We start from the raw sequence: 26,184 nt of genomic DNA, 5'->3' as shown, positions 1-26,184 counted from the left end.
ACATGGAAATATAGATAAGGGGGGTAATCTGAAAAGGTTTTAAGAAATATGAGATTGTGAATGCTAGACGGTGGTGAGCTTCAAAATAAAAGGAGAAATTATGTGGAAAATCCAAAGCTATACAGAGAATTGGTATTGATGATACAGCTTAGACACTGGCCAACCAAACCGTCAAAACACTTAAAATATTTTATTGGACTTCCTTTAGCTTTGGTTATGGCACAGAATTGAAATGTATTATTTCAATAACTCTACATTTTTTTTTGTCCAAGATCTTGTATTGATGATGGGAGAGTCGGACAACTAAGCTCAGTTTTCTCCAGGACATACCAAAGATTTCTCAATAGGATTAAGGTCTGGATCCTGTGATGTTCAACCCACATGTGACAATGATATCTCATTCTCCCTAAACCACTCTTTCACAATATGAAGAATCCTGGCATTGTCATCTTGGAATATGGCAGTGCCATCAGGGAAGAAAAAATAATGGAAAAATCTGGATATTCGGTGTATTCAGCCGACCTCATTTTTTGGGCACATAATGCTGCTGAACCTAGATCTGAAAAGTGTACAGGCACCCAAAATCATATCACAGCCCCCCAGGTTTTTATTTTGGTCAGACAGTATTTTTGAGTGCCCCAATGTCTTCCTATGACAGGGTATCAACAGGCATACCAAAGATGTATAGGTAATTGCGTATTATTTATTACAAAAAGTTGCAATTCAGATGTCAATATTGCTTCCCCACTGCAACATGTCGCCTCACCTAGTGGTGACGAGTGTAAAAAGTGTATAGTGAGTAAGCGGTATAGGAGAGGAGCTTGTACAACTATGCAAACATGAAGAGAAGGCTGAAGCTTTAAAATAGAGCAAAGGTCAAAAATCAACAATGACATATATAAAACAGATTTTTACTAGAACAAACACAGTTTTTGTTTCTTTGAGCGAGCCCACTCTGTAATAATTTTATTACCTGTTAAACTTGTTGGTAGATTTTTTTTTTCTAAATTCTTTTAACAGGGTGACAGTGATGATTGTTTATTTAAAACTACTTATCTACCAGGGTAAAAACCATGCTGTGTGATTTTACTGCAGAACAAACTAACTAAAGCCAATTCCAGTGGACACCAAGGAGACCAACTTTTTTTTTTCTTTATGGTTATTAAAAAAAGTTGAAGCCATTTAGAGCATGCCCAAAATCAGAAAACAAAAAGTCACCAGGGGATAGCTCTGGCTGCTGTTGGCTGTTTGTTTAGGATCTACTTTGTACAGTGCATGCGCCAACCTTTCGGACCTCACAGACCACTACATTCCTAATTTAAATCCCACGTGTGACACTCAAATGGGAAGAAGCTTCCCCCATAGTGACGTCATAATGCCAGAACCTGCCCAATCTCCCATGGCAGGCTCAGATCTGCTTGCTAAACATCCTAGGGGGACAGTAGCGCAGGACTTTGACTAAGGAGGACATGATCCGCGGGGTCAGGAGATGGACACACCGGACAGGTAATTTTTCTGCGAACCACAGGTTGGCAATTGCTGGTGTAGAGCTTGCCTAGTAAAGAGTGCAGAGCCAGCTGCAGGAGACAATGTAACAAAACCTACATCCAATGGCCAAGGATCACCCATCCTCTCGTGGACCCACAAGAAGAAGTAGATTTCCATGGATGCAGTCCTGGACCTCTCATCACTGCAGGATGGCTGCCCATGGTAAACATGGGCTATAATCAGCAAGTATACTATGCGTTCTTGTTGATTATGATAGAAGTTCACCACCCAGCAAGAAGTTCAATTCTGATTTACGCAAAATCTGACCCCTGTGATCACCTCCTGTCATTAATATATGGCTTTTTCCCAATCCTAAAACAGAGACTTTTTCGCACAGATCGGCCTGCATGTATATGTGCAGAAAAATACAAAGAAGGGTATGGGAAATAAAAAAATGTCCATTCTGAATACTCCCATTACCATCCCATCCCATTACATCCCATTACTCCCATAGGTTTAAACCCTGTAAAGTTAACAGAATATAACTGAAAGTATAGTTTGGCTTTAAAGGCTTGATATAATGTAAATAAAGTAAAAAAGAATCAAGCAGGTAGGATGTTTATTGCAGAGACAGGCAATAAAACTTACTTACCCGCCTGTTTGCAATCTTTTCTGTAAAGTAGATTGAGCTGCGCATGTTAATCTAGCTTAGTGTATGATCCCAGCATACATAGATGCTGGGAATGAATTGCATGGCCGTATGTCATTCTGGTCTGGCCAGTCAAGATGGCCAAAGACTCTGAACCTGGAAAAAGACTGGGTGAAGATGCCAGCACCTGTAATGGAGGGAGGAGAGGTGAGTAGGGTCAGGTATGTTTACTGCAGAAAGGAAAAGGTGATGTATCTTGTGCAATAAAAAAAGACAACCTCCCCACTCACAATTTTTTATTTTTGCAGTTTAGTTCTACTTTAAGCGTCACCATTGGTAATATGCTTCAACCAGTATAACAAAAAAAAGAGACAGTATGCAGACCTGCATTTGCACACGTATTCAGTGAATGGATGCGTGCTAAATAATTCGTAGTCCATGGGAGGGAATCAAAAATCAATCTTAATCAGGTGTATAAACCTAGACTATGACAAGAGATGACCTGACTAATCAAACTGGTCTAACAGCTCAGGTATAAGGCAACCGCAGCAGTCACACACCACTCAGCATGTTGAAGCATGGCCTATGAAAGTTCATATAACAGCCTAGGGCAGGCTAAAGAAATCTGGAGGAATAAACCAAAGTGTTTATGTGTTTTATGGTGCTAATGCATTTGGAGCACTTTTCATATACAATACTTATTAATCCTGAAATACCGTTCAACAGCGATCAGCAAAAGTATGAGGAAGTCCAGATATAATGTTGAATAGATTTCCTGGTCATGGAGATCAGATGTCCCTGTCCATCAAATAACACATTACAGATTACATAACCTATTCAATGTATTGCTTCTGTACATTGTGCAAATTGTTTCACCACTGACTGTGAATGGGGGCATATGGATATTATATGACAATGAGTTAGACATAATGCACAGGAAAAGTCTGAAACAGGTGTCTGAAACCTACTATTTAGAGCCCATTGACATATGTCCATTCTGGTAGATTGGGTTAACATGGGTTTCATTATGGCTTTGAATTTATATAATGGGCAGCTATTGCACCAGAACAGATTGAAAATTGGAACTGCACCAAGTTTTCAGGCACATTGCACCAACACAAAGCAATGGAAGGGTAAAAATGAGCCTTAATATATTGCAACTTTCTAGTCTTCATACATGTTGCACTGGTTTTCATTTTTTCAGGTCAATAACCTTTATTTTCACTTGTTGCTCCTGCAAATAACACAATTAACACTTCTTACACTTCCCTTAATGTCTAACTTCTCCATTGTATCAATGGAAGTGCTTTCGCAAAAGTGCTTCCTCAGGTGATGTGAAATTTAGTATCAACTGAATGAATTATTCAGTTTTCCAATGCAAGCTGGTGTCTGCCTGCAACAATTTCTATAGTAGAATTGCTCTCCCACAGTACACACAGAGTCTTCTATATAATATACCATGCAGCCACATACACATATTCCGAACTATTAGGAGTTGGCTACTCATAATGATGAAGCTTTAAATACGTGTGTTGCAGAAACATGGCCGTTCAGCACTTTCTGCCCTAGATTTAGGCTGAAAATATTATAAAAATGGGTCTCCTGCCCCGAGATCCTATAGAAGCTGCACGGGCTGCTCTGGCTATTTTCGATCTCCCTTGGACGTGATAGGAACCCACACAAACTAAAGTTAGAATATAGATATGTGCTAGTATGGCTACAAATTGCTAATTCATTTTTTTACAAACTTTCTTCTCTAATATTGAAGATGTTTTGGTAAAGGGGGGTACCTGGATAAGTGGTGAAACATCTTCAATATTAGAAAGTAATTTTAAATGGGAATAGGTAAGGGTATGGTAGGTATGTTATGAGCTGCATGAAAGAGACCATCACAGGCCATTATGAATCAGTAGGGCTCCATACGTATTTATTTATACTGTATAACATATGGTTACCAGGGTCTTAGCCAGTCTCATATATGGCATTTCTGAAGACTGTGCCAACTAGCATCTGCAAAGAGGAAATTACTGGAATTGAAGAGGGCAGGGTGGAGTTGTTCTTCTGGGAAGAAAAGAAGCTCTTGGCTGCTAAAGTGCAGACGTCTTGTGGTGATCGAGAAAGGAAAGAGGTAGTGATATATATACACACAAGTTTGTGTACTTCACTATAACAAGCAAGGACTTAAAGGTGACTCATCCATAACAAAAAGAAATAAAAGGGGAATTTTAACTTTTAGCATAATGCCACACAACAAAAAAAATATTTTAAAAAAAGGGTTTTTATGGAAATATTGTAAATTTACCCTTAAATACTTGCAGCTAGATAAAGCTTTAGTTCTTGGTGCAATTGCAAAATCTAATATCTAGGTGTGCAACCTACCACTCATAGTCCAGTGTATATCGGTGTGGGTGCAAACTCTTACCCCGATTCTGTGATGTGCAACCATCCTCAAATACTTCAATGGTCAGCGATGATGCATGATCTATGTTTTTAATGGGTCATTACCGGGGCATTGATAAAAAAAAGAAGTCTATGGCAACTGCAAACATGTTTCTAATGTGTATATATGCTGCAAATATTCAAAATGTGATTTTGTGCCTAAAATAACATTCTTCATAATAATATTCATCAAAAGAGTCATATGGAAATTCAGCTGTTTGTCCTAAAGCCTTACTCCAGACAAATTTTGCATTTTGTCAGGAAAAGTTGAAATTTCTTCCAGGATTTTATTCTTAACCCCATTGGGGATATTTTTCTTTACTTTGGTCCCAATGGTAAAATAGAAGGAGCAGTTGTGATCGAAAAAGGAAACCATGGACAGCAATAAAAATAATATCAAATGCTCCAACCAGAGTTAGACTAGGGGGACCTAGGGCTGAGAAGAAGGACCCACTAGAGAATATAGCTTTCTTGGCACAGTGTCTTTTTTTGTAAGACAACAATAGTAAGAGACCCATCAGAGGACACAAACCCTAATTTTTATTGAGCCCACCAAAAGCCCAACCTTTCTGTATTCCGTGCTTTGCCTCTGGATAGATTATCAGGCATTGCCTTTTGCAGATTTGCCTGCAATTATGGACAATATTATTAGTTTCAGTTAAAAAAGTGCAGCAAACTATGTGAATGCACCTCTCATTGATCTCAGTAATCCTAAATGTTATTGCACGCTATTAATGCCCATGTAGATGCCTTCTTCAAACGTTTCTATCTAGTGGAAAGTTACAGTGAGAAGTTAGACGAGTGCGCTGAACAGAAGTAATCATATTTCCTGTTTAGCACATCTGCTGCTCTATCGCACATGTTCCTGGATGTCATAACGTCTTCAGAGATGAACATTTAAAGACAAAGGACATGCAAACACTCAAAAGAAATACACATTTTGTGTGGTATATATACAACATTTCCAGGAACTGGACAGTAAACAACCCATGATCAGGCAGTCAGATTAAAATACTGATAGGGAAACTAGTCTGTACAAATAAACATTGTGTTTACCCAAGTAATAAAGATCCAAATGACATACAAACAAGATAAACATGATAAAAATGATCATCTAATTGGCATATTAAAGCCTCATGAATTATGTTCATACAAGAACTTCCAAAAATGGGGTGTTTAATGACCATTGGCCATTGATGGGGAGAATTGGTGATTGTGCTGTTTGCAAAATTCCTTCAGTCATGGTTTTTCCATCATTGTCCCTAACACAACCCCATCTATAGATATAACGATAACCTATCTAGACATAAACTTGTATGCAAAGCAGGAGATCTAGTTAGCATTTCTTGGTTTTGGGTTTGAGACCAGACAACCGGGCAACCACCATATTCAAATAACTAGATTGTAAGCTCTTCGGGGCAGGGTCCTCTCCTCCTGTATCACTGTCGGTATTAGTCTGTCACTTGCAACCCCTATTTAATGTACAGCGCTGCGTAATATGTTGGAGCTATATAAATCCTGTTTATTAATAATAATAATAATAATAATAATAAATAGAAGTCAACAATGGAAGCCTCCATATTCCCCATAGTTCTTAGTTTTCCTTAAAACACCTTTTGCTACTCCAAGCATTGTTGGCACTACAAAGAGGAAACTCTTGCATGTTATGTATGAGAAATACAATTTAAATAACCTTGCCAATGTGGATGAAGTTAAACTTTATCCCATTTTATGAGCTTAATCGTCAGTTTTAGCTGTTTACAGAATGGGTGTGTATTGTTTGGTCTGACAAGTCAAATGGGGTCAAAGACAAAAGGACAATTGTTTGATGGTAAGATTTTATATTATAATATTGACTCCTTATGTCAGAAACTAATAATGTAAATAAGATGTAGAAATCAGCCAAACGTTAATCATTTGAAATTTTTTGTGGTACTCATCTATTTTATTTGTATGTATATTTGGTAGGTGCATTATTTATGACTTGGATTTGGTTGCATAATTATTTTATGATAGATTTGATGCTGTCCTTCTCTGCTTGAAGAGCCTAATCTTACCTACAGTCTGCTGTGTGGTTTTTGATCCCACCAAATTTCCATTCTTTGAAGGAACCACCCCGTTCAATTTAGGCGTGCCTACTACATATGACCAAAGATGTAAGTTTATTAATTTTTGTGAAAAATGTATGATCTGTTTTATTATTTAAGAATGAGAAATATTTGTGTGTCTTTAGTTTTTTACATACAAAATGTATTATAATTATTATTAAGTTGTTGATATTGTAGGTCTCCCGTAGGTAGGTTCTTGATGAAGCAGACCTTGTTCAGCGAAAGGCGTAGAACATATGTATGAGACTAGTCATCATATGGGCTTTGTAAGATGATTTCATAATTGTTTTAATTTTGATTTTAATTGGAACAAATAAAAAGTTTTCAATGTTTTTAATAATGGCAAATTATGTGTAAGTTCTGTGTGATTAGTAATGCCCTTTAAAGTCACAAGGTCTGGTTTTATTTAGGGATGTGGTTTTGGATAAATGTTGATCAAGGGAAGAGGTATAATTGTCCCCATTGGGGATTCCGCGAGAGACAGTATTTCTCACTACCTGTTTATCAACAAAGAATATTTAGATAGAAGGATGGGGAACAATTAAATCAATGGTCAGGTTACATCAGTATATAGAAAATAGCCAAAACAGAACTACAGTCAAAAAACAGCATAAAATAAATATTTTATTTTAAAAAAAAATCGCCTATTCTGTCACAGGGTCCCCTTTGTCTACTTGCCATCATGATTCAACCCAAAATGCCTAAACCCAGGTTATTCTAAACCTATCCCAGATTGGGCAATGAAAGGAGAAGCAGAAATATAAACCCATCTTTGCGTCACACTGCTTTCTCTTTCTATCAGCATGGTCCCTCTCAGCACATGAACTGATTGGCTCATTGTGCTGCTTCTTCCCCTCACACCCTGGCCTTGCTTTACAGGACATCAAAATGCTCATACCCAGTAAAGTACATAGACTTCATTTCTTTATTAAATTGCATTCATTTGTATTGATGTTATTTTCTTAAACTTATTCTTGAAGCTAAAATAGAATGTTAAGAAAAGCAGTGATGGTTGCCCCCCCCCCCCCAAGTCACCTGGTGTATTTGCACCCCCAGTTATTATAGCTTTCAACAGCTTTTATTTTTTCCCCCTGTAATGCCCACATTGCGACTTGGCATCTCATATTTAGAATCTCGTGTCCAGTAGGTCAGGCTTGCCCAATTGGCTGCCTACAAGATTCTGCACACTGTATAAACACGTCATAGTCAGTGCTGGTTTGTGAACGTTCTGACTCATGTCTTTACTTGTCTCACCATTTATCTGTGTTACTAGGTTAAAGTGGATTTAGCTGCGTGTCACCGACTACAGCAACCGGACAAGAAACCTTGGCGTGTGCAAGGTGATAGTCAACAAGATTACATATTTATTCAAAAATTAAGAAGTCATTAAAACAATCCAATCCAAGTACACGCTCACATTTTATATATGTAAAAATATATGTATATATTAAAGAGAAACTCCAGGCAGATCCAAGTCATAAATGAAAGCAGACTTGTAGTATTCAGAAGAACCATAATTATTTGACAACACAAGGGCACAATTGTGGGGCAGTTACAGACCATTCAGGTGAAAGTATTAATGGGATGTATTAATGAATATTCCTAAAATGAAAACCAACATATGTCTCTTAGATTGTAAGCTCTTCTGGGCAGGGTCCCCTCTTCGTCTGTTATTTACAACCCCTATTTAATTGTACAGTGCTGTGTGATTTTTTGGCTCTGTATAAATACACTATATTAAAAATCATAATACTACACTGGTTTGCCTTCATATTCAGGAATTCCCAGCAAACTATAATTAGTTTTCCCAGAGTTCAGTCATTGCATCCCCTTACTGTTTCCATATTATTCACAATATTCTGCACATTATTTTGCATCACACACACTTCCCAGTTCCCATTTTTCAAGCAAACCGGAGTAATTTTAATATTTCCAATGAGCCCTGGTGAAGGGGGATGTGTTTGGTCTCTGAAATGAGTCGGCTGTATGTATCAAAGAAGGATAAATAACTAATTGTTTCTGAACTCATTTACAAAATTGGTTTTTAACCTCTTTTTGTCATCACAACCAAGATGGTAACATGCCTTAACATTCTCTGGGCTTTTGGATGTCTACACAAGGGATCCTTTTACAGGTGAATTTGTTGCATAAATACATTTTTTGAAATTAATAGAAAAGTGGTCTCTTAACTTGTAAAAAGATATCAGCCACATAAGGAGTGTATGGTATGGTTTTTAAAGAGTCAACTGACTTTGACTTGCAATGAGAGACGGAGCAGTAAAGCAAATCCATTTTGTATCAAAAAGTAGTGGCTGCATAGATAATGATCAAACATGGTCACCCCTTTTACGGATTTAAATACTATTATATGTAAAAGTTATTGGCATAGGACTATTGACTTCAAGCTTTTGGCAGAGCTGCAGGAAAGATCAATTGGCCAAGCACTGGCTGCACTTCCTATCGCCGCAGCGGTTTTGGTATCAATTCTCTTACCTGTAGATGACACCTTTCTCATGAAGAAACATGAGGGCAGAGGTGATCTCCGCACTGTAAAAGCAGGCTCTGGCTTCATCAAACCTCCGAGACTTCTGAATATGAAACATCAAGTCACCACCATTCACGAATTCCATAACAAAAAATAAACGGTCCTATAAAAAAACAATTAAAACAATTAAAATTACCATTGAAGCGCACGCTCCACTTTTTTGGCCATGTGTAAGTAGCCAATCTAAATATGAATGGAGCCCAAATGTTCTCCCTTTATTATGCTATGGGTTGTGTGAAATAATAAAATAAATGGTCCAATAAAATAGTCTTCATAACAATTTTACTGCCTGTAAAGCTTATTGTAAAAGAAAAAAGTAGCTACATCAATAGAAAACATACACACTTCATGTTGGGAGTTTGATTATGTTTTATAGTATAATGAGTCATTTTTACTGGCCATGGTGTGTGTCAACACTGTAACCGTCTCGGAATGTGTACAATTATTAATAGCTTCTTATCACACATTGGGGCCAGAAGGGTTACTAGTTTACCTTTCTCCTTTTTGGTCAACATTAGTTTTTTTTGTCCCTATACTTCCACCTGGTGATCCTTGTAGTAACACACTTCCTGTCCTAGAATGACAACTATCCCTGATTTGTATCTACAGAAAAGTAGTGTTGTCACCCAAAGTGTGTTGGGACAAACCCAAAGCTGTGGTGCCTCTAATGCCCCATGAAACCTTTTTTTAAATTCGCTATTGTGATTTAATTTAACTGCTTGCAATAGCAGGAACATGGTTGCTTTAGGGTGGCAAATACAAGAACTACTTGGATCATGGGAATAAATTGATGACACAGTGGCACTGAGGTCACCTCTCCCAACTCCTCTTACTAGCGCTTAGAATTGCCCTTTACACCCTGCACGAGGGGCTATAATTGTACTCTCTGCACTTTGAGTTAACAATGCAAAGTATGTGCAGTATGAAATGTATGGCCAAGTGTCACCTGACCGGACACGGGTTCATGCCTGGACTGGTAGCACAGCAGGAGAGAGCTCTATCTATCACAAGACTGAAGAATAGTATTCCAGACTACATTCCAAAGCATGGATCTGGAACACAGGACATCTATTCCATACAATCAGGGACCTCCACACTACACAACATGGCACAGCTTAAAGTGCACCTGTCATACTAAAAACTACAAAGTTGGCGGAAGGAAGAAATGAACAAGTCAGATGTCTCCATAAATGGCTATGGTGCACTAATAAGCAAATTAAAGCTTTTTCCCTAGCTAGCCTACACCCCCTGCTACTACACCCTATTGGGCAGGAAGGCTGCCCAACATCATAATGGGTCAGTATGGAGGTTCCAGACAAAAAGCTTTGGACTAAATATGCAAACGTGAGGGAATTTCCCTAACTGGGAACATGCCCATTACAACACCACAGGATCAGAGTGAGCTGGTGTGCTAATGAAGACAACTAAAGGTACGAAGACCCCTAGTTACCAGCATCTGGTATTTATAGCACATTTATATGTTTGTTATATAAATTTGAAAATAATAATTAATTATATTACGTAAACCAGAAAACAAGAATAATTTTTTCAGCCCAGCTTTCAAAGAAATATTTAATGGCTTTTCCAATGTACTAATATTGTTAAAGATCCATCCTGCAGTTGGAGCTCTAAACTACATTTCATGTGATTTCCAGGTCATCCTTATCGGCTTTGCTGAAAAAAGTTTGTTTTGAGAGGCTAATGTAAAATGTACAAACATAACTCAATGGGGTCTACTTATAAAACATTGAATCTGAAATTCTTTAAAAATTTTCTAGTGGAGAAGCTGACAGGTCAGAGTATTTTTAATGGCAAGGATTGATTATCCACCAAGGACTGTTTGGTAAAGGTCAAATTCACTGCTTTTTAAACCCCAGTGAGTCAAAATGGTAACTCCTCCACACTCACACCTTTTTTCCTTACTCCCCCCTCCCTCTTCTTTGCACATATTTTCAAGATACCCTGGGGGTAATGGGACACACTGCTATGTTAAAACCAGCTAGTATTCAGTTTTAGAGGACAAAGATAATTTGATTTTTATATGTAAACTGCTCTGCCAATAAAATTTGCAGATACAGAATTTGAGTGGCTGCATTTTGCATTTTTTGCATACAAAAGTCAAAATTTCTGTATCATTAGGGATCTCCATTCTCTCTATTTCCTGTCTTGGGTACAACATTTTTAGCAGGCAGGTGCCCCTGGTGGCAGCAAAACCTGGCAGGGGATTTATTTCTACCCAGCTCTATCCAAAATTTAAAAAGGAGAAGTTTTTACAGCTCTAACCTTTAATGAAGTCAGAATCATGTGCAGAGCTATAGGACACCTTCAGGGTGATGTTGGGTATGATGAGGATAGTGGGCTTAAAAAAAAAAAAGCAGCATGGGGAATTTTTTACTGGTTTTATATACCGTGCCGTTTTACGGTACTTGACAAATGTTGCTTCATCTGTATGACGCAAGCAGCCTAAAATCAGATGAATCAACAGGAAACTATAAACTTTTCTGCAAAGGAAATTTAATCCTAGCTGTGTTGGTTTGGGGTAGATATAAACCCAAACTGAATAAACATTAGCTTGGTAAATCTCTGTGCATCAAACAATGAGCATTATTTTTTCTCATTTTGGTGCTGCCTATTCCTGTTCTGGTGACAGTGGCATCAATGCCCAGGGAGGGATTCTAATGGTGGCAATTAGTGTTGGTGTTTAAATTCGGGTTGTCCTTAATATTCGACCCGAACATGGCTGTTCGGATTCGTATAGACCCGATCCAAAAAACACGGGATTGGACTTTGCGAGTTTGTGTGTAAAAATATGTGTAAAAAAAAAAAAAAAAAAAAAAAGGCTTTAATGGTAAAGTAATTTATTGAATGTGTGTGATTTGTGTAACTTTATTTATTTTTTTTTTACAGGTTACCCCACAATGACAGGATGTTTCCCACAGCTGCATTCATTTATGAGCACAACTGTGGGAATTCATCTGTCAGTGTGGGATCCCCGGGCACTAGAGGTTGGAAAGGAAAATCCTGATGACGATTGAGCTCTGCTCCCAATTGCTCTTGCAGTTCTACACAGTCACCAAAATAATCTGAATTTTCCCCCCCCATAGACTTTAATGGTGTTCGAATTCGGTGCTCGATCGCCTGAAAAATATCGGGCTATTCAATCTAATAGCTGTCGAATCGAACACGGAGATATTCGACCAACACTAATAGCAATGGCAATCTGTCCATATGACCGGTTCCATCGGGTAACAAGGCGTAGAATAAAAGTAGATTTGCTGAACAAGGAATCCTCTTCACATACTGAAATGTCATAGATTGTCCATTTACTGTGTCCCCTGCACCAATCATAACTGCTACTATAAAACACAGCACTGATTTTAAGACTAGCGGGAGGATCCAACTGGGGAAACAGGAGAAACCAACCAAAAAATGTTCAGCTGTGATCCCTGTGCAGAATATGTGTTTAGTGGCACGGGAATCAGGGGTGGGACAGGTAAGTATCTGTGCTGCCACTTTTTTTTAGCATTGTAATACAAATGTGTGCTCATTGGTAAGTATCACATAGACCTAGTCTTTAAGCATTGCACACATAGTGCAAATCTCCCAATAAGTAAGCATGAATCCAATCAATGGGCCTGATTAAAGCTCTGCAAGGCTGGAGAGAATACACTTTCATCAGTGAAGCTTTGTGATCCAGCAAACCTGGAATGGATTTCTTAAAAGTAATTTGAAATTTGATATTAAATGTTTTGCATCCTGGACTAGATTAATTTCAGATTTGTTGGATCACCCACCTTCACTGATAAAAGTGTATCCGCCCAGCCTTGGAGAGCTTTAATAAATCAGGTCCTATGTGTAAGTAAACCTTAAAGAAATATATATTCTTATGTTAGCAAGCAACTCAACCCTCCTGCGGATAAGATGGATGAGATCGGTGTCAGCAGACTATAAATACATACATAAGTGTGTTTTGTGTAACCTTAAACCACCCCCATAGCTGATCAATAGGAATTATAGCCGGATGATCAACTTGCTGAAAACTCAGAGCACTCAGAGGGTACGAAGTTGATGTTGTGGCATTCCCAGCACATGACCCGTAAGACCCCTTCTCACATGTCCGTACATTCCTACACATTAGCCTGAAGTCATACGGGTCAGCTGTCATCGGCAGCCTGGGGCCACCGGTCACCTCGGAATGGCTGCAGAGCTCCTGGTTTACAGTTACTGCACATGAACTGCATGTAGGGGAGAAGATGGGCCGATCATGACATTTAGTTGGACACAGCTCAGACCCTCAGGGTAGATGTGTTTTGTCTCATCTGTTGACAGGCACTAGAATGGGGATCTTCTTAAAAGGTAACTTACAAGCCAGAAAATGCTGTACATTAAATAGGGGTTGCAAATGACAGACAGATACAGAAAGTGACACAGGAGGAGGAGAGCCCAGAAGAGCTTACAATCTAGGAGGTAATATTAAAGTCTGCCTGTCCTTTGGTGGCTGAAATCTTTTTGTTTATTTAGGTTTAAACTACATACACATCAGATGATTCCTGTCCGAGATCAATGGTCATGGTGTGGTGAAAATCTGACATGTACAGCGGTCCCCCAACGCCATTCAGTGTCATATTAATGAACAACTATTCAGGAACAACACACCACACCTATGGGGATGGGCACAATGGGGTGCTGCTCATTTTCCTTTCTCTATAGAACAGAATAGTGCTGTGTGTACAGGACTCATTTGTTTATCTGCTATTTCTAAAGCTACGTACACACGGCAGATTTTTATCGCCCGATAATCGGCATCGGCCAAATATCGGGCGAAAATCTGCCGTGTGTACAGTCGGTGTCGTCCATCGTCCGAACGACCGTCCTGCCGGATCCACGGACGATGGACGACAACCGATCCTAACAAAAGGGAAGGGAGAGAGCGCGCAGCAGGGTGCCGCTCCATCGCTCTCTCCCTCCCCTCTCCATAGAGCATGAACAGTGCTGTATGTACAGCATCGTTCATGCATCGTGCAGTCCCTTGTCGTTGGAAAGGATCGTGAAAGATCCTTTCCAATGAGAAAAATTGCAAGTGTGTACGCAGCTTTAGATTGTAAGCTCTTTGGGTCAGGGTCCTCTCCTCCTCCTGTGTCACTGTCTGTATCTGTCTGTCATTTGCAACCCCAATGTACAGTGCTGCATAATATGCTGGCAATATATAAATACTGTATAATAATAATATTATTGAGAGAGATTACAAAAGATTGTTTCCAGCAACAAAAATCTGATGTCTTTATGTGATTTAGGAAAGGACAGAAGACCTCTCCACCTCTTTATTTCTGGGGGTTCTGTAATCCAGAGAGGCAAGGCAGCAAAAGAAGACTGATTGCCGGCCTCTGTACTTTGCAGTATTCTCGCCAAGGATTTCTGGATGAATCAAACTGGTATAATGACTTATTGGTAATAATTGGAAGTAATTTCACCATCAGTAATGTGAAAAAACGGTAAATCAGTGTCTCAGGCCATTGTTTAGGTGTATCAACAGAATTGTCCATGACTTGCATGGACATTGGAAGATAAAAAAAATTGCTTTGGTCATTGTTTTTTACCCTTATGTACAAAGCGCCAACATACAATGCTGCGTTGTACAATTATTAGGGTCCCAGATGACAAACCTGCCTAATGACAAGCATAAACAATGACACAGAATAAAAAGGCCTAAAATAAATTATAGACAGCTTTGGAATTACTAGAGGTAATAGAGATCATTGGGCTTAGCTGCTATTCAGAATTATTCTTTTTATTACATATTAGCAGACCAGCATAATATGACGGTATGTCTGTGCTGTCCTTGGGTTGCAGTATAAATCTGATGCATTTCTTTTTGATTTTGTATGGATTTACCGTAATTTATAAAATCCAAGGGTCTACCTGAACAAAAGTAGAGATTTATACATTTTTTTTGGACTTGGTACAATTCTATACAATAAAGTATTGCAGATGTAAAGCATTGCAGGCCTTTGCTTGCTGTTCAATGGTTGTTGTTGATTTGTAGGATGCATGCACTGGGAATATTCAGAATATTCTTGCACATTTTAGAAATTCTTAACTTTGTATTATGGGGTAGGCGGGGCTCAGCTGTTAAACCAATTTTTGTACAACACTGCCCACTGCTGGTAATTTTAGGTATGAAACCCTTATGATGCTTATAAAGAGACAAGTATTATTAATAAAAAGGATTTATATAGCGCCAACATATTACACAGTGCTGTACATTAAATAGGGGTTGCAAATGACAGACAGTGACACACGAGGAGAGGACCCTGCCCCGAAGAGCTTACAATCTAGGAGGTGGGGAAAATAATTAAAGGGGAAGCCTCTAAACCTAAACCTCTTGTTGGAACACAAACAGCAAAATAATTTTTATAAAGCTTCTAGTTTTTTTCCATTGAACCCAAGGCAATTTTTACTCCTACTGTTGAACTTTAAAGGAGGTCGCATTGCTTAGTATAGTATTTCTTGAAGCATTGTTCTGTGTATAATATGAGGGTGCTCACCATAGTCTGGAAGCAGCAGAAGAGCTGTGTTAGGAATGGATGGTTACAGGCCAGAGATAGGATCCGCTTCTCGGTCATGGTGCATTCCACATCATCGTCCTGAAGAATCACATCTTTCTTCAACACCTTTATTGCATATAGGTTCTCCTCATCCCGAGACTTTGCAAGCATGACCTGAAGATCAGAGTGAGAAAAAGAAAGAGAATAATAGTTAAAATATGTACCAATAAACATAAAAATGAAATTCAATTATTAGGAGAATACATTTTTGTGTGAGATTTAATTTAAAACAATCAAAAACACGGGCAAATTAAACTGATCCAATAAAGAGATCATCAATAAAAAAATGATTAACGGATCTACAGATATAAACAGACAAAGTTACTTTAAAATCTTAACTGTGCCCACTGCTTAACCCAGATTTTTTTTAAGCTGGGTGCAAAGAAATTGTAGTGTAAATTGTACTGTGACCCAACTTTTCAGTAACAACCCAAAAACAGCCGGGTAGTTAGTGAAAAGTGCCGGGTGGTGCGCCCAGCTAAAAGAGCCTGGGGAGAACACTGTGTGCCTATAAAATATGAACAAAACCCGGCCAGCCAAACCTCTTTAATAGCCTGCTAATGGGATGAATGGCCTTACTGATCTACAAAGAGTCTCAGCAAGTCCAAGTCCATTTTTTTAAAGTAAAGTCAAGATCTACACAACTTAACACATGCAATATTCATCATATGCTAATTATGAATTGCTCAGGTTTGTAATTATTGCTTCTCATTGGGTGGTGCCGGTTATTTTTTATCTGACCAAACTGAATCTGGACAATAAAGGAAGAAGCATTAAAGAAAACCTGTATTTCCCAATCAATGGGCGATGTTTAGCCTTACTTCAAAATCAGTTCAAACTCAAATCAAATGATCAAAATCAAACCAAATTCAAATAGTGAAAGAAAAAAAGATTGTGTTATCATATGTATTAATTCAAGTTTATTAGGAGCTTTGCAAGCATTGTATATAATGAAATCTGATGGAGCTTTCAGTTTAAGTTCTCTTTATACGACCAATTTAATTTGCATTTGTAAAACGTTCTTAACTGCAGAGTTTGAATTGCTTTCATTAGACTGTACAGATCAATATGAATGTATCGTGAATATAAACTTTGAACAGTTAATAAAGACGATCCATTTCCCTTTAGAGAACGCTTTCCCCAAGGTATGACTATATTGGTTTTGGCAACCAAATAGAGCAATGGAGGAGGGGAGGAAGCTTGCATGAGTGAACACACCATTTGTGCAGGCTGTATATCTACACAAGGGCCCCATGGGACATAAAGGGCAATGTTTACAGTTACATAAAATTTGTGTCTGTCTCAGGTGTCCATGTTTCCAAGTGTACCACTGTTATATAAACTTGAACGCTACTCACCTAAAGGATAGGGAGTGTCCATTCACCAGAAGTTAAAAAAATGGGTCCAAAATTGGTCTAGGCCATGTGAAACTTGGTTGAAGAATTGCCCTACATGGACAAAGAATTTACCCCTTGCTTATGCTAGGTATACACTATGTGATTATTTTTATATTTTTATATTGATATATACAATTGTTTTAAATCAATCCTTGTGATCAAGTACAGGTATTTGACTTACCATCCACTTGTTCAATTCCTGATACGATTTATTATTGTTTCTACTAATATTTCTAACAGAAATATCGATTGTAACACAAAAAATGTGGCAGTCTATTCATTTTAAATAGGCCAACAACAAGCTGGAATAAACCAACAGAGCTACATTTCCTTGATACATCAATTTTGATAAAAATGGCAGCATGATAACACTGGTTTGATATGGGTTGCACTTGTTTCTCCCCAAAGGATTTGCAATAATGGAATAATCCAGGACTAGGGGGTTCTGCTCAGTAAATAAACCTACATGGTATTGGATAGAGGATAAATGCAAAATACCAACCAATAACCATGTTGTTTAATTTGTATGGCTGCCCAGTTGGAAAGACCTTGGTAGAGAAAGAATGATGAGTGCGGAACCAGCACTGCATGCAATGTTTGAGCTGTGGCAACCCAAAGCCACACCTGGCAAATTAAGAAATCAGTCTTTCCAAGCCATGCTTAGGGGGAGGCAATCACTCTGCACCCAAAAACCAACCAACCAACTTTAGAAAGCCATGTGTAAGACTGATCAGGTATCCACCTATGGTCTTACCAAAAGTATGCATGCAGAATATGAAACCACACCTGGACCTTCAAGAACAATCTGTAAATAAATTGGCTATGCATGGGGCCAGGACCTGTCCCACCTAATTAGGTCTAATGGGTTGCAAACTCTGGTCAAATTTTGAGCATATGTGCATTCATGTTCATTGAGCATATGTGCATTCATGTTCATGTTCATTCATGTGCAATGGTTACGTAATCAAGATATCGGCCTGGTTCAATTGCTAGAGGTCCTCAAATACTGCACTTTTCCATTAGGAAGATCAGAGATCTAAATAAGTCTAAATCTACACAAATATATTTTCCCCAAAAAAGGTTTAATGTTTTTGACTTTCTTTACTACACTTGCTTTCTAATCACGTGAAGTATGCAGAAATACTCCTAACCAGATTTATAGAGTAAAGGTCATATTGAGATAAACCCGTCAAACCGGACTTGTAAGCATTACATTCCACTGATGAACAGAATCCGTCTTCAGCTGCCAAGATGTCGGTATTACCTTTGCTATGATAATATTGCTTTCAGAAACTATTAATATTAATATTTTACATTTAGTGCAGGTAGAACCACAGTGGAGATGTTGGCACATTTACATTGGCAGCACTGGGCTCCCAGGGTCATAAATCTCTATTGACTATTTGCAGTTTTTATGATCCATCGGTGTTCACTTTCCCCAACCCATTCCATTTTTACAGCACGGTCTTGATTTTAGGACCCGGTGTTCTATCTGATTGAGCTACCAGTCCGACAGCCAGCTATTGTGGCGACGTCATCTGTAGCACAGCGTCTGCTCTTCATATCATGCTACCCAACAGCTCCTTGTATTTCCTCCCTCATATTTCTAAAACCATGTTTTCTACATACCTAATTTTTTTAAGGTATACAGTAGATCTTTATAACTAATAGCAACCCAAATTTCAAACAGGGATCTCTTCTCACCTGGGTGTTATTTCAAGACCAATGGCCCCCAGTGTCCCTAAACTAAGCAAGTCAGAAACCCCTAGGGCTAAATTTAGGACCTCCAGAGGTCCATGTGTTAAAATATGTGCGGTGGTTTCCTGGCCGGCTTCCTGCTAATGCACTACCGCACATATCCAAGATGGGCCGCCTGTATGTAGATTGTCCCGGAGCTCCCTGTGATATCAACAACACATCTCAGGGAGCTTCAAGGCCATATTTTCCAAATGTGCCATGATGAGGAATGGAGGAGGAGGACAAAGTTGAGGGGAAGTACATCTTTAGCTCTGTAACATGGTACCGATGATTCCAGTTGGTTACTTTATGTTGTAGGCTGCTACCAATTTATGCCATTATGTCACACTGTAGAGGAGGACATGGCACACTGATCTGGTAATTGGAAAGGGAACTGAAACCAGTTATTAAAATCAAGGAGGGGGAAGAGAAAGTTTCCTTGTGCTTAAAAGGGGAATCGCTTCACCAATGTCAGGGTGATGTATAGAATCAGAAGCAAAACTGAAAATGGTCTAACTGTGCTTTGCAGATGGAAAAACCTGAATAACTGCTAAGGTCAGACCCTGTGAAAAGGAGAGGATCTGCTGCTAATTTTGTGCAGAAATCCAAAAATATGGCACACACGTCAACTCACAAGAGGCTCACAATCTTGTGAAGCTGGGTGATCCAACAAACCTGGATTGGATTTCCTAAATATAATTTGTTATTTGTTAGCAAATGTTTTTAATCCCAGACCAGATCTATTTCAGGTTTGCTGGATCACCCAGCTTCACTGATGAAAATTTATCCTCTCCAGCCTTGGAGAGTTTTAAAAACATAGACCCAATGTATTTAAATGGAAGTACCAACCTTTCCAAAACTGCCTTTCCCCAGCACACGGATGAATGTGAAATCCTCAATGCCAAACTTATACTGCGATGTGTTGGACGATGAATCTTCTTCAGAACCATTTTCTGATCTGGCTGGGCTACCGTCTGTACACTAGAAAGAGCAAAAAATTTCGGATTAGCAGGACTTTTTCTAAACAAAGTCGTAATTAGTTTTTATGCTTCAGGTCAAGCCTTTATTATTCTGTAATGTAAAGCCGTAGTCACCGGGGGATGTCACCTCCTTGGGATTCAGGTACAGGTAGTCCCCGGGTTACATTCAAGATAGGGACTGTGGGTTTGTTCTTAAGTTGAATTTGTATGTAAGTCGGAAAAGGTACATATTTTACTAGAACCCAATTAGGACAGATGTTTGTCTCAACATATTACTAGGCAGCACGGTGTCAGTTACTCTATAAAATCCTCACTGTGAGTTAATCACAAACAAACAAGGAAAAAAAAAAAACCTTATGGAGGCTAGACATTCATTAACTTCTGGAGCAAGCTGTGCTTTAATATGCAAAAAGAAACAACTGCAGAGTTTGTCTTGGTCATTAAATAGTTACAAGATGTTACAGAAGATCTCAGTCCTTAGGATCACCCACAACCTCAGCTGTGTTAAGCAAAAGATTTATTCTGCAAGTCATGCCTGCCCAGGAAAGCCTGTTCGTATCTAGGAGTCGTCTGTATGTCGGGGACAGCAGGTGATGATGACATATTCAGAACTATGATATCATTACATATGTAGAGAATCCTCAGACATGGCTTCTGTGTGGCACTAGTTGCTTGTACAATCAGATCATAATGTGAGCACGGAGCTTAGGTTAGCATTTTATTATTACAAATATATTACTAAAACCTGAGGGGTTATGATATATTGGGGGATGGGGTTCTTTGTGCTAGCATGAAATTGTAAATATCAGGCCATCAACAAAAAACATGTTGCAAGATAGGTTTTATATGTTTCCAACTATAACTGACCTATACATAAAAACTGTATTATTGTGCATAGTTAAAAATAATAAAAATATGCACACTCCAGTTCATGCAAAAAATCAGGGAATTGCATGGACATAATCTGAAATTCACAACACATGCATTTTGAACCAGCTGACTTGCAGACCCAGAACCATCTTCTACCATACATAGGACACAAATGCTGTCCTTGTCTGCCACCTTGTGGAATGTTTGGGTAATGCATCTGAACTCAAAATCAACTGCTGAGTTGTATGTAGAATTTAAACACTAAGTTGTGTTTAACTCTTTGAGGCTTACATAATAAAGGAAGATGTGTTTTGATTATGGAAGCCAATTTAAATATTCCATTTATATTGTGATTTTTTTACCAAGTATAAAACTTACAAGCCTTCAAGAAAAAAAATCGAAACAAAAAAAAAAAGTTTGTAGCTAAAGTAACATTTTAACTTACATACAGTAGGGGCCAACAGGGCCATTTATAATAATTGGTATATGTCCTGTGTTTAAGGGATTTGGTATGCAACAGGATTACTTCTTCCATCATAGAAGTAATAGAACAAAAGCAATGCATGCAGATTAGAAGAAAGTCAGTGCAGATCAGAAGAAGGCAAACTGCAGGGCACATGCATATGTTAATGAGCAGGGTTTATTAGCAATGGTCATTAAAGTGTTAGGGTAGCTACCAGATTTGATTTGTTATCCTAATGGAAGTTGGATATTGCAATTAAGCATCGGATCATGATGGATGGTACAGTTTTGTATATACTGTATATGACACCAGTGTGTTCGATGCCCTTACCCGTGTCACTGCAATGTTTCCTGGCTGCAGACCCATCCCCGCCAAAGCATTTGCTAATTCCACGGAGTTCACTCCACAATTATGGGCCACATTTGCCTCGCACCGTTTGTGTACGTTCATTTTACATACTGCAAAGGGAAAAGAATGGTAAAGTTATCAAACAAATACAATGGTTGGTCACTTTAAAAAAGAATAAAGTAAAGCTGCAATTCTGCAACTAACTGCTTTGCAATTAACTGTTAAATAGAAGACTGCCTTTAGGGCTTCTCTGCAAAGAATTTTAGGTAAGGATAGTATAAACCTCTATCTGTGTTGTATTTCTGTCTCTCCATTAAGACTCATGTCAGCTGACATTCATGTCCAATGCTGCATTTGATATTTAAAAGCAAATGTATGTGTTTACAATGGCAAAAGCAGAGCTGGACAAGAACAGACTGTAACTGACCTGCTTTGCCTGCTGTTAAAGTGCAACTCAATAGGATATACAGCGTCCAAAAAATGCAGTGCAGTGCAAGGCCAAATCTCTGAACTGCCATGTGTTTGTCTCCCATGGACATGAGTCCTTAGAGATATTACCCCTCACTTCTTGTTCAGGCAATAAGTGTGACCCAGAACAGGAGGAGGAACTGAATCTCAGGGGACACACAGCATTCACATACACTTCTCAGGTGGACAATAATGCACAATTGCTTGCATTCAATGTGCAGACAGAACAATATTTTATTACATAATCATACTGCATCCCTAGGTTTATCATGTATAAAATACAGTACAACGATTACTTACTAAATCCTATAAAATGACATTAAAACTTCCAAAAATCTAAATCCAATATCAAAGTACAGCAAGCAATCTTGTAAGTCTATTTTACCATTGTGATTGCAAGAGCATTTAGGCTGATATTTCTTAGTGATAGACTGAAAAATTAAATCAATGAAAATAAAAAATAAGCAGCTTTGGGATGAGCCACTCAACTACTTTATAGCAGACAATGATTACAGTGCTGCCCAGCGCCTGCAATCATGGCCCAGACTTGGAAAGTAATTTAGAATGGCTCGGTTATGCAATGCTGGTCTGATAAATTCTTTTCTAAAAAACGTTACAATCAAATCTATTGTTTCAAGTGTATGGTTTCTGAGTGAGTGACAAACGTCCAGGAGGGGATGTCCCCTTGTTTGGGAAAAAATGTATCGGACTTTCTGTTCTGTTCTGATAAATGGAAATAAAGAGAACACCCCCAATCCTCTCAACTGGACAGAGATAAAAGCTGACCAGGTTCCAACCCTTCCTTGCACTAAAGCTATATAATTCACTGAGACTACAAGCAAAAGTCACGTCAATCAATTCCTTTTGGCCATGAAACAAATTCAGCTCTAGAAGAACACACAAAGCGATCCACAGCCATATTCAAGATGCCTTTTTTTCCACTGGAGCATTCCATAAATTCAAACCAAAGCAATACCGTACACTGAGATTCTGCAAGCTTTATCTCTCTTATTGTTTAGCCAGCAGGGGAAAAAAAGCGTATGCATTTCACAAAGGCAAAGTACTGTCTCAAAAAAGTAGAAATGCTATGTTAGGACGAAATGCTTTAGAAAAAATTTCCTGCTGGCTTTGCAAGAAAGGAGAACAAGTTTACTATATCCAAGGGTGCAGTATAGCATCAATATGACTTTCTGTGGTATGCATACAATGTCAAGAACAATATTTACCACTGTTTTTGATAACTATTTTCCCAATAAAGCAATAGTGTCCCACGAATGTCAGGGAAAGTGTAGAAAATGTTCCAGAAAAAGAGTGTGTTAAAGTGTATGTAGGTTTTTAGAAGAAATACCAGGGACTTTAGGGCCCTGGAGCTGCCCAAGGGGGTGAAAGGGTGGGTTCCTTGGCCCAACCCAATCCTGATTCGGGTTATATGCACCTGCACTCAGATGCAACAAGGGGGAATTGATCAGCAAGAGGCTGAGAGAGAGCCAGAGGGTTCCAGGCTGAAGAGAGAGCCAGAGGGTTCCAGGCTGAAGAGAGAGCCAGAGGGTTCCAGGCTGAAGAGAGAGCCAGAGGGTTCCAGGCTGAGAGTGCAGCCAGAGGGTTCCAGGCTGAGAGCGCAGCCAGAGGGTTCCAGGCTGAGAGGGTCGCCAGAGGGTTCCAGGCTGAGAGCACAGCCATAGGGTTCTAGGCTCGGAGAAGTCTGTTCCAGGCTGTAAAGGGAGCCAGAATCTGTTCCAGGCAGGAGAAGGGAGCCAGAGTGGGTTCCATGTTGCATAAGAGGGGACAGAGCTCCAGGGAAGCCAGCGGGCAAACAAGACTTGAACTGTGAGTGAAACAGTAATTATATTGAGTGTTAGGGAGACATTGCACCCAGCAAGGTAGCTAGATGCCCAGCTGGGTCACTGTTGTTTAATATTTTTACTTTAAATTGCTGGAGAGTGTGCTAAAGAAATAAAACTGCTGTTATTTTGGACATGTCTGCTGCTTCTTATCTGCCCAATAAGAATCCCGTTACCATGAGAAAACATATATATTAACAGTACGCTCTCCAATCATCCCTGAGGAAGCGTCATTGCGAAATGCGTCAGGAAACGGAGCATTAATTGGTTATACCTTTACTTTCAGAAGATTGTATGCATTTAATTTGCACATTTATTGTATGTACTGAAGCTCTGTATAACTTCAATATATTGAATACAACTGACCTTTTTTTTAACAAAAAACACTGCTGTTGCCTCGAAGAGTCGTTGTTCTCTTCTTCCTCAAATATGTCATTTCTGCATTAGGCTTGGCAACTTACTATAACAAAAACATATGCTTCCTGGGATTCCACCCTCTCAATATCATTATGTATATATATGCTACTTCTAATCCAAAACATACCAGTGCTGAAATATCAGAACCTATTTTCAGCTGCAGCAATGGCACTCGGAAGAAGGTTGGATGCAATGGATGTTCCTACAACACTTTTTATTACTATGATCATATTTTAGCTCATCATCAAAAAGCATCCTGCATTGGCTGTACATAAAAAGAAATGATCTGTCAGATATCTGTATCTTACTTTTGCACTGTAGTCCTTGCTTCATCAGCCCCCATAACAGAGATCCACAATGATCGCAAAATGTCGGCACTTTGTAATTGTGATCGCGGAACTTGTGCGGTAAATTGATCCCAAATCTTTGTTCAAAGATCTAATGACAGAGAAAGATATATGAGATAAAATGGAAAAAGTAGACCACACATAAGCGTGATTTGAAATAAAACTGGACTATGAAACAAGACACACAAAAAAGGCTGTCCTCTGTCTGCACAATAAAAGGCATTGCTGGAAATACTCCACACCTTGCCATGTGTTACCATTCCAGGGTGTACAGTGGGACTGCTGATGTTCTGCAGTGTGGTCTCCGCATAATGCTGCAGAGAAAACTTTAGCAGAACAGCAGAAAAACAAAGAACCAAGAAATGTTGGGACAATAGAGGCTTATAAATACACAATTATAAATATATCAAATAAAACATTTATTAATAGACTAGTTTACAAGAGTACTATTATTGAAAGGAACAATGAGTGTTACAACAGATTCAACTTATCCAACAGGTCTTAATTGAGATTAATTCCTACGCGTTTTGTGGAATTTAAACTGCTTCCTCAGGAATACAAAAATATCTTTCACAAAAAACAATAAATATTATTGTTTGTATTTGTATTCATTTTGAAAAATGTTAAAGAATCCTAGAAAATGTTGTTTCAGGTCTTAATGATCCCTGAAGAAGTGGTTTAAATTCTGCGAGATGCGTAGGAACTTTCAACTAAGACCCGTTGTATGAGTTGAATCTATTGTAATGCTGTACTGCCGATTTCAAAATGAAAAAGCCATGCATTCCTTAATATATTATGATTCATGATAATAAAATAAAAGAGGTACATGAGACTAATGCTAAAACATTATTTTTAAAACTCTGACCCTTTCATCACCCGACCCTTTCACTGAACATGAGCTACAGTGGAAACAGAACTATTACTAAGTACTATGGAGAATAATGGGGGATTTTTAGTTTAAAATGTATTTCTGATACAGACAGACAGGATGTGGTTGTGGAGAAAGAGACGTGCAGACCAGAGCAGGCCGAAAACGTTAAAAGAGAAGCAACCTACGTCACCTTTTTTTCCACTTTAGCGGTGTTGTTCATACATGTGCAGGCTGTGACTATAAGCTGGTGGCAACGCTTGTGAACCACACACGTGCAAACTAGAGGGGGAAAAAAGAAAAAAAGCATTTAAATCATTTCTGTTATTTGAATGGGAAACCAATTCCTTCTTTTAAAGGTATTATAAATAAATACTACAAATTACATCAACACTTTTACATTTAAAGGGTGGGAGGGTGTTGTATTGAGCACACTGGCTGCATTATTAGAGCAATAGAGTCGATTCACCATGAGCATCAATTGTAAAAGTTGCCGTAATTGTATTGGGTAACAGTGTCGGTAACGGTATTGGGTAGTGGTGTCCAATGGTGTCAGTATTGGTTATGGGTAACGGTATTGGGTAACAGTGTCGGTAACCGTATTGGGTAGCGAT

The 26,184-nt window shown here is 38.7% G+C and overlaps 1 protein-coding gene across 2 annotated transcripts in view; it reads right to left on the bottom strand.

The window, feature by feature from the left end:
* The window catches only part of PRKCH (protein kinase C eta), a 122,758-nt gene that overhangs the window by 23,853 nt on the left and 72,721 nt on the right, over positions 1 to 26,184 (bottom strand). For both annotated transcript variants that reach the window (XM_072427561.1, XM_072427560.1), the window contains exons 5-10: positions 25,764 to 25,852; positions 24,664 to 24,793; positions 21,612 to 21,739; positions 19,818 to 19,949; positions 15,775 to 15,948; positions 9,178 to 9,332 (exon numbers count right to left, since the gene is read on the bottom strand). In XM_072427561.1, the coding sequence (XP_072283662.1) occupies positions 9,178 to 9,332; positions 15,775 to 15,948; positions 19,818 to 19,949; positions 21,612 to 21,739; positions 24,664 to 24,793; positions 25,764 to 25,852 (808 nt within the window). The remainder of the gene's footprint in view (positions 1 to 9,177; positions 9,333 to 15,774; positions 15,949 to 19,817; positions 19,950 to 21,611; positions 21,740 to 24,663; positions 24,794 to 25,763; positions 25,853 to 26,184) is intronic.

The sequence above is a fragment of the Pyxicephalus adspersus genome, chromosome 12 (assembly GCF_032062135.1).
Source record: "Pyxicephalus adspersus chromosome 12, UCB_Pads_2.0, whole genome shotgun sequence".
NCBI classification, from domain to species: domain Eukaryota; kingdom Metazoa; phylum Chordata; class Amphibia; order Anura; family Pyxicephalidae; genus Pyxicephalus; species Pyxicephalus adspersus.
The sequence above is the reverse complement of the archived record's forward strand: the minus strand, read 5'-3'. Positions and strand labels throughout refer to the sequence as shown.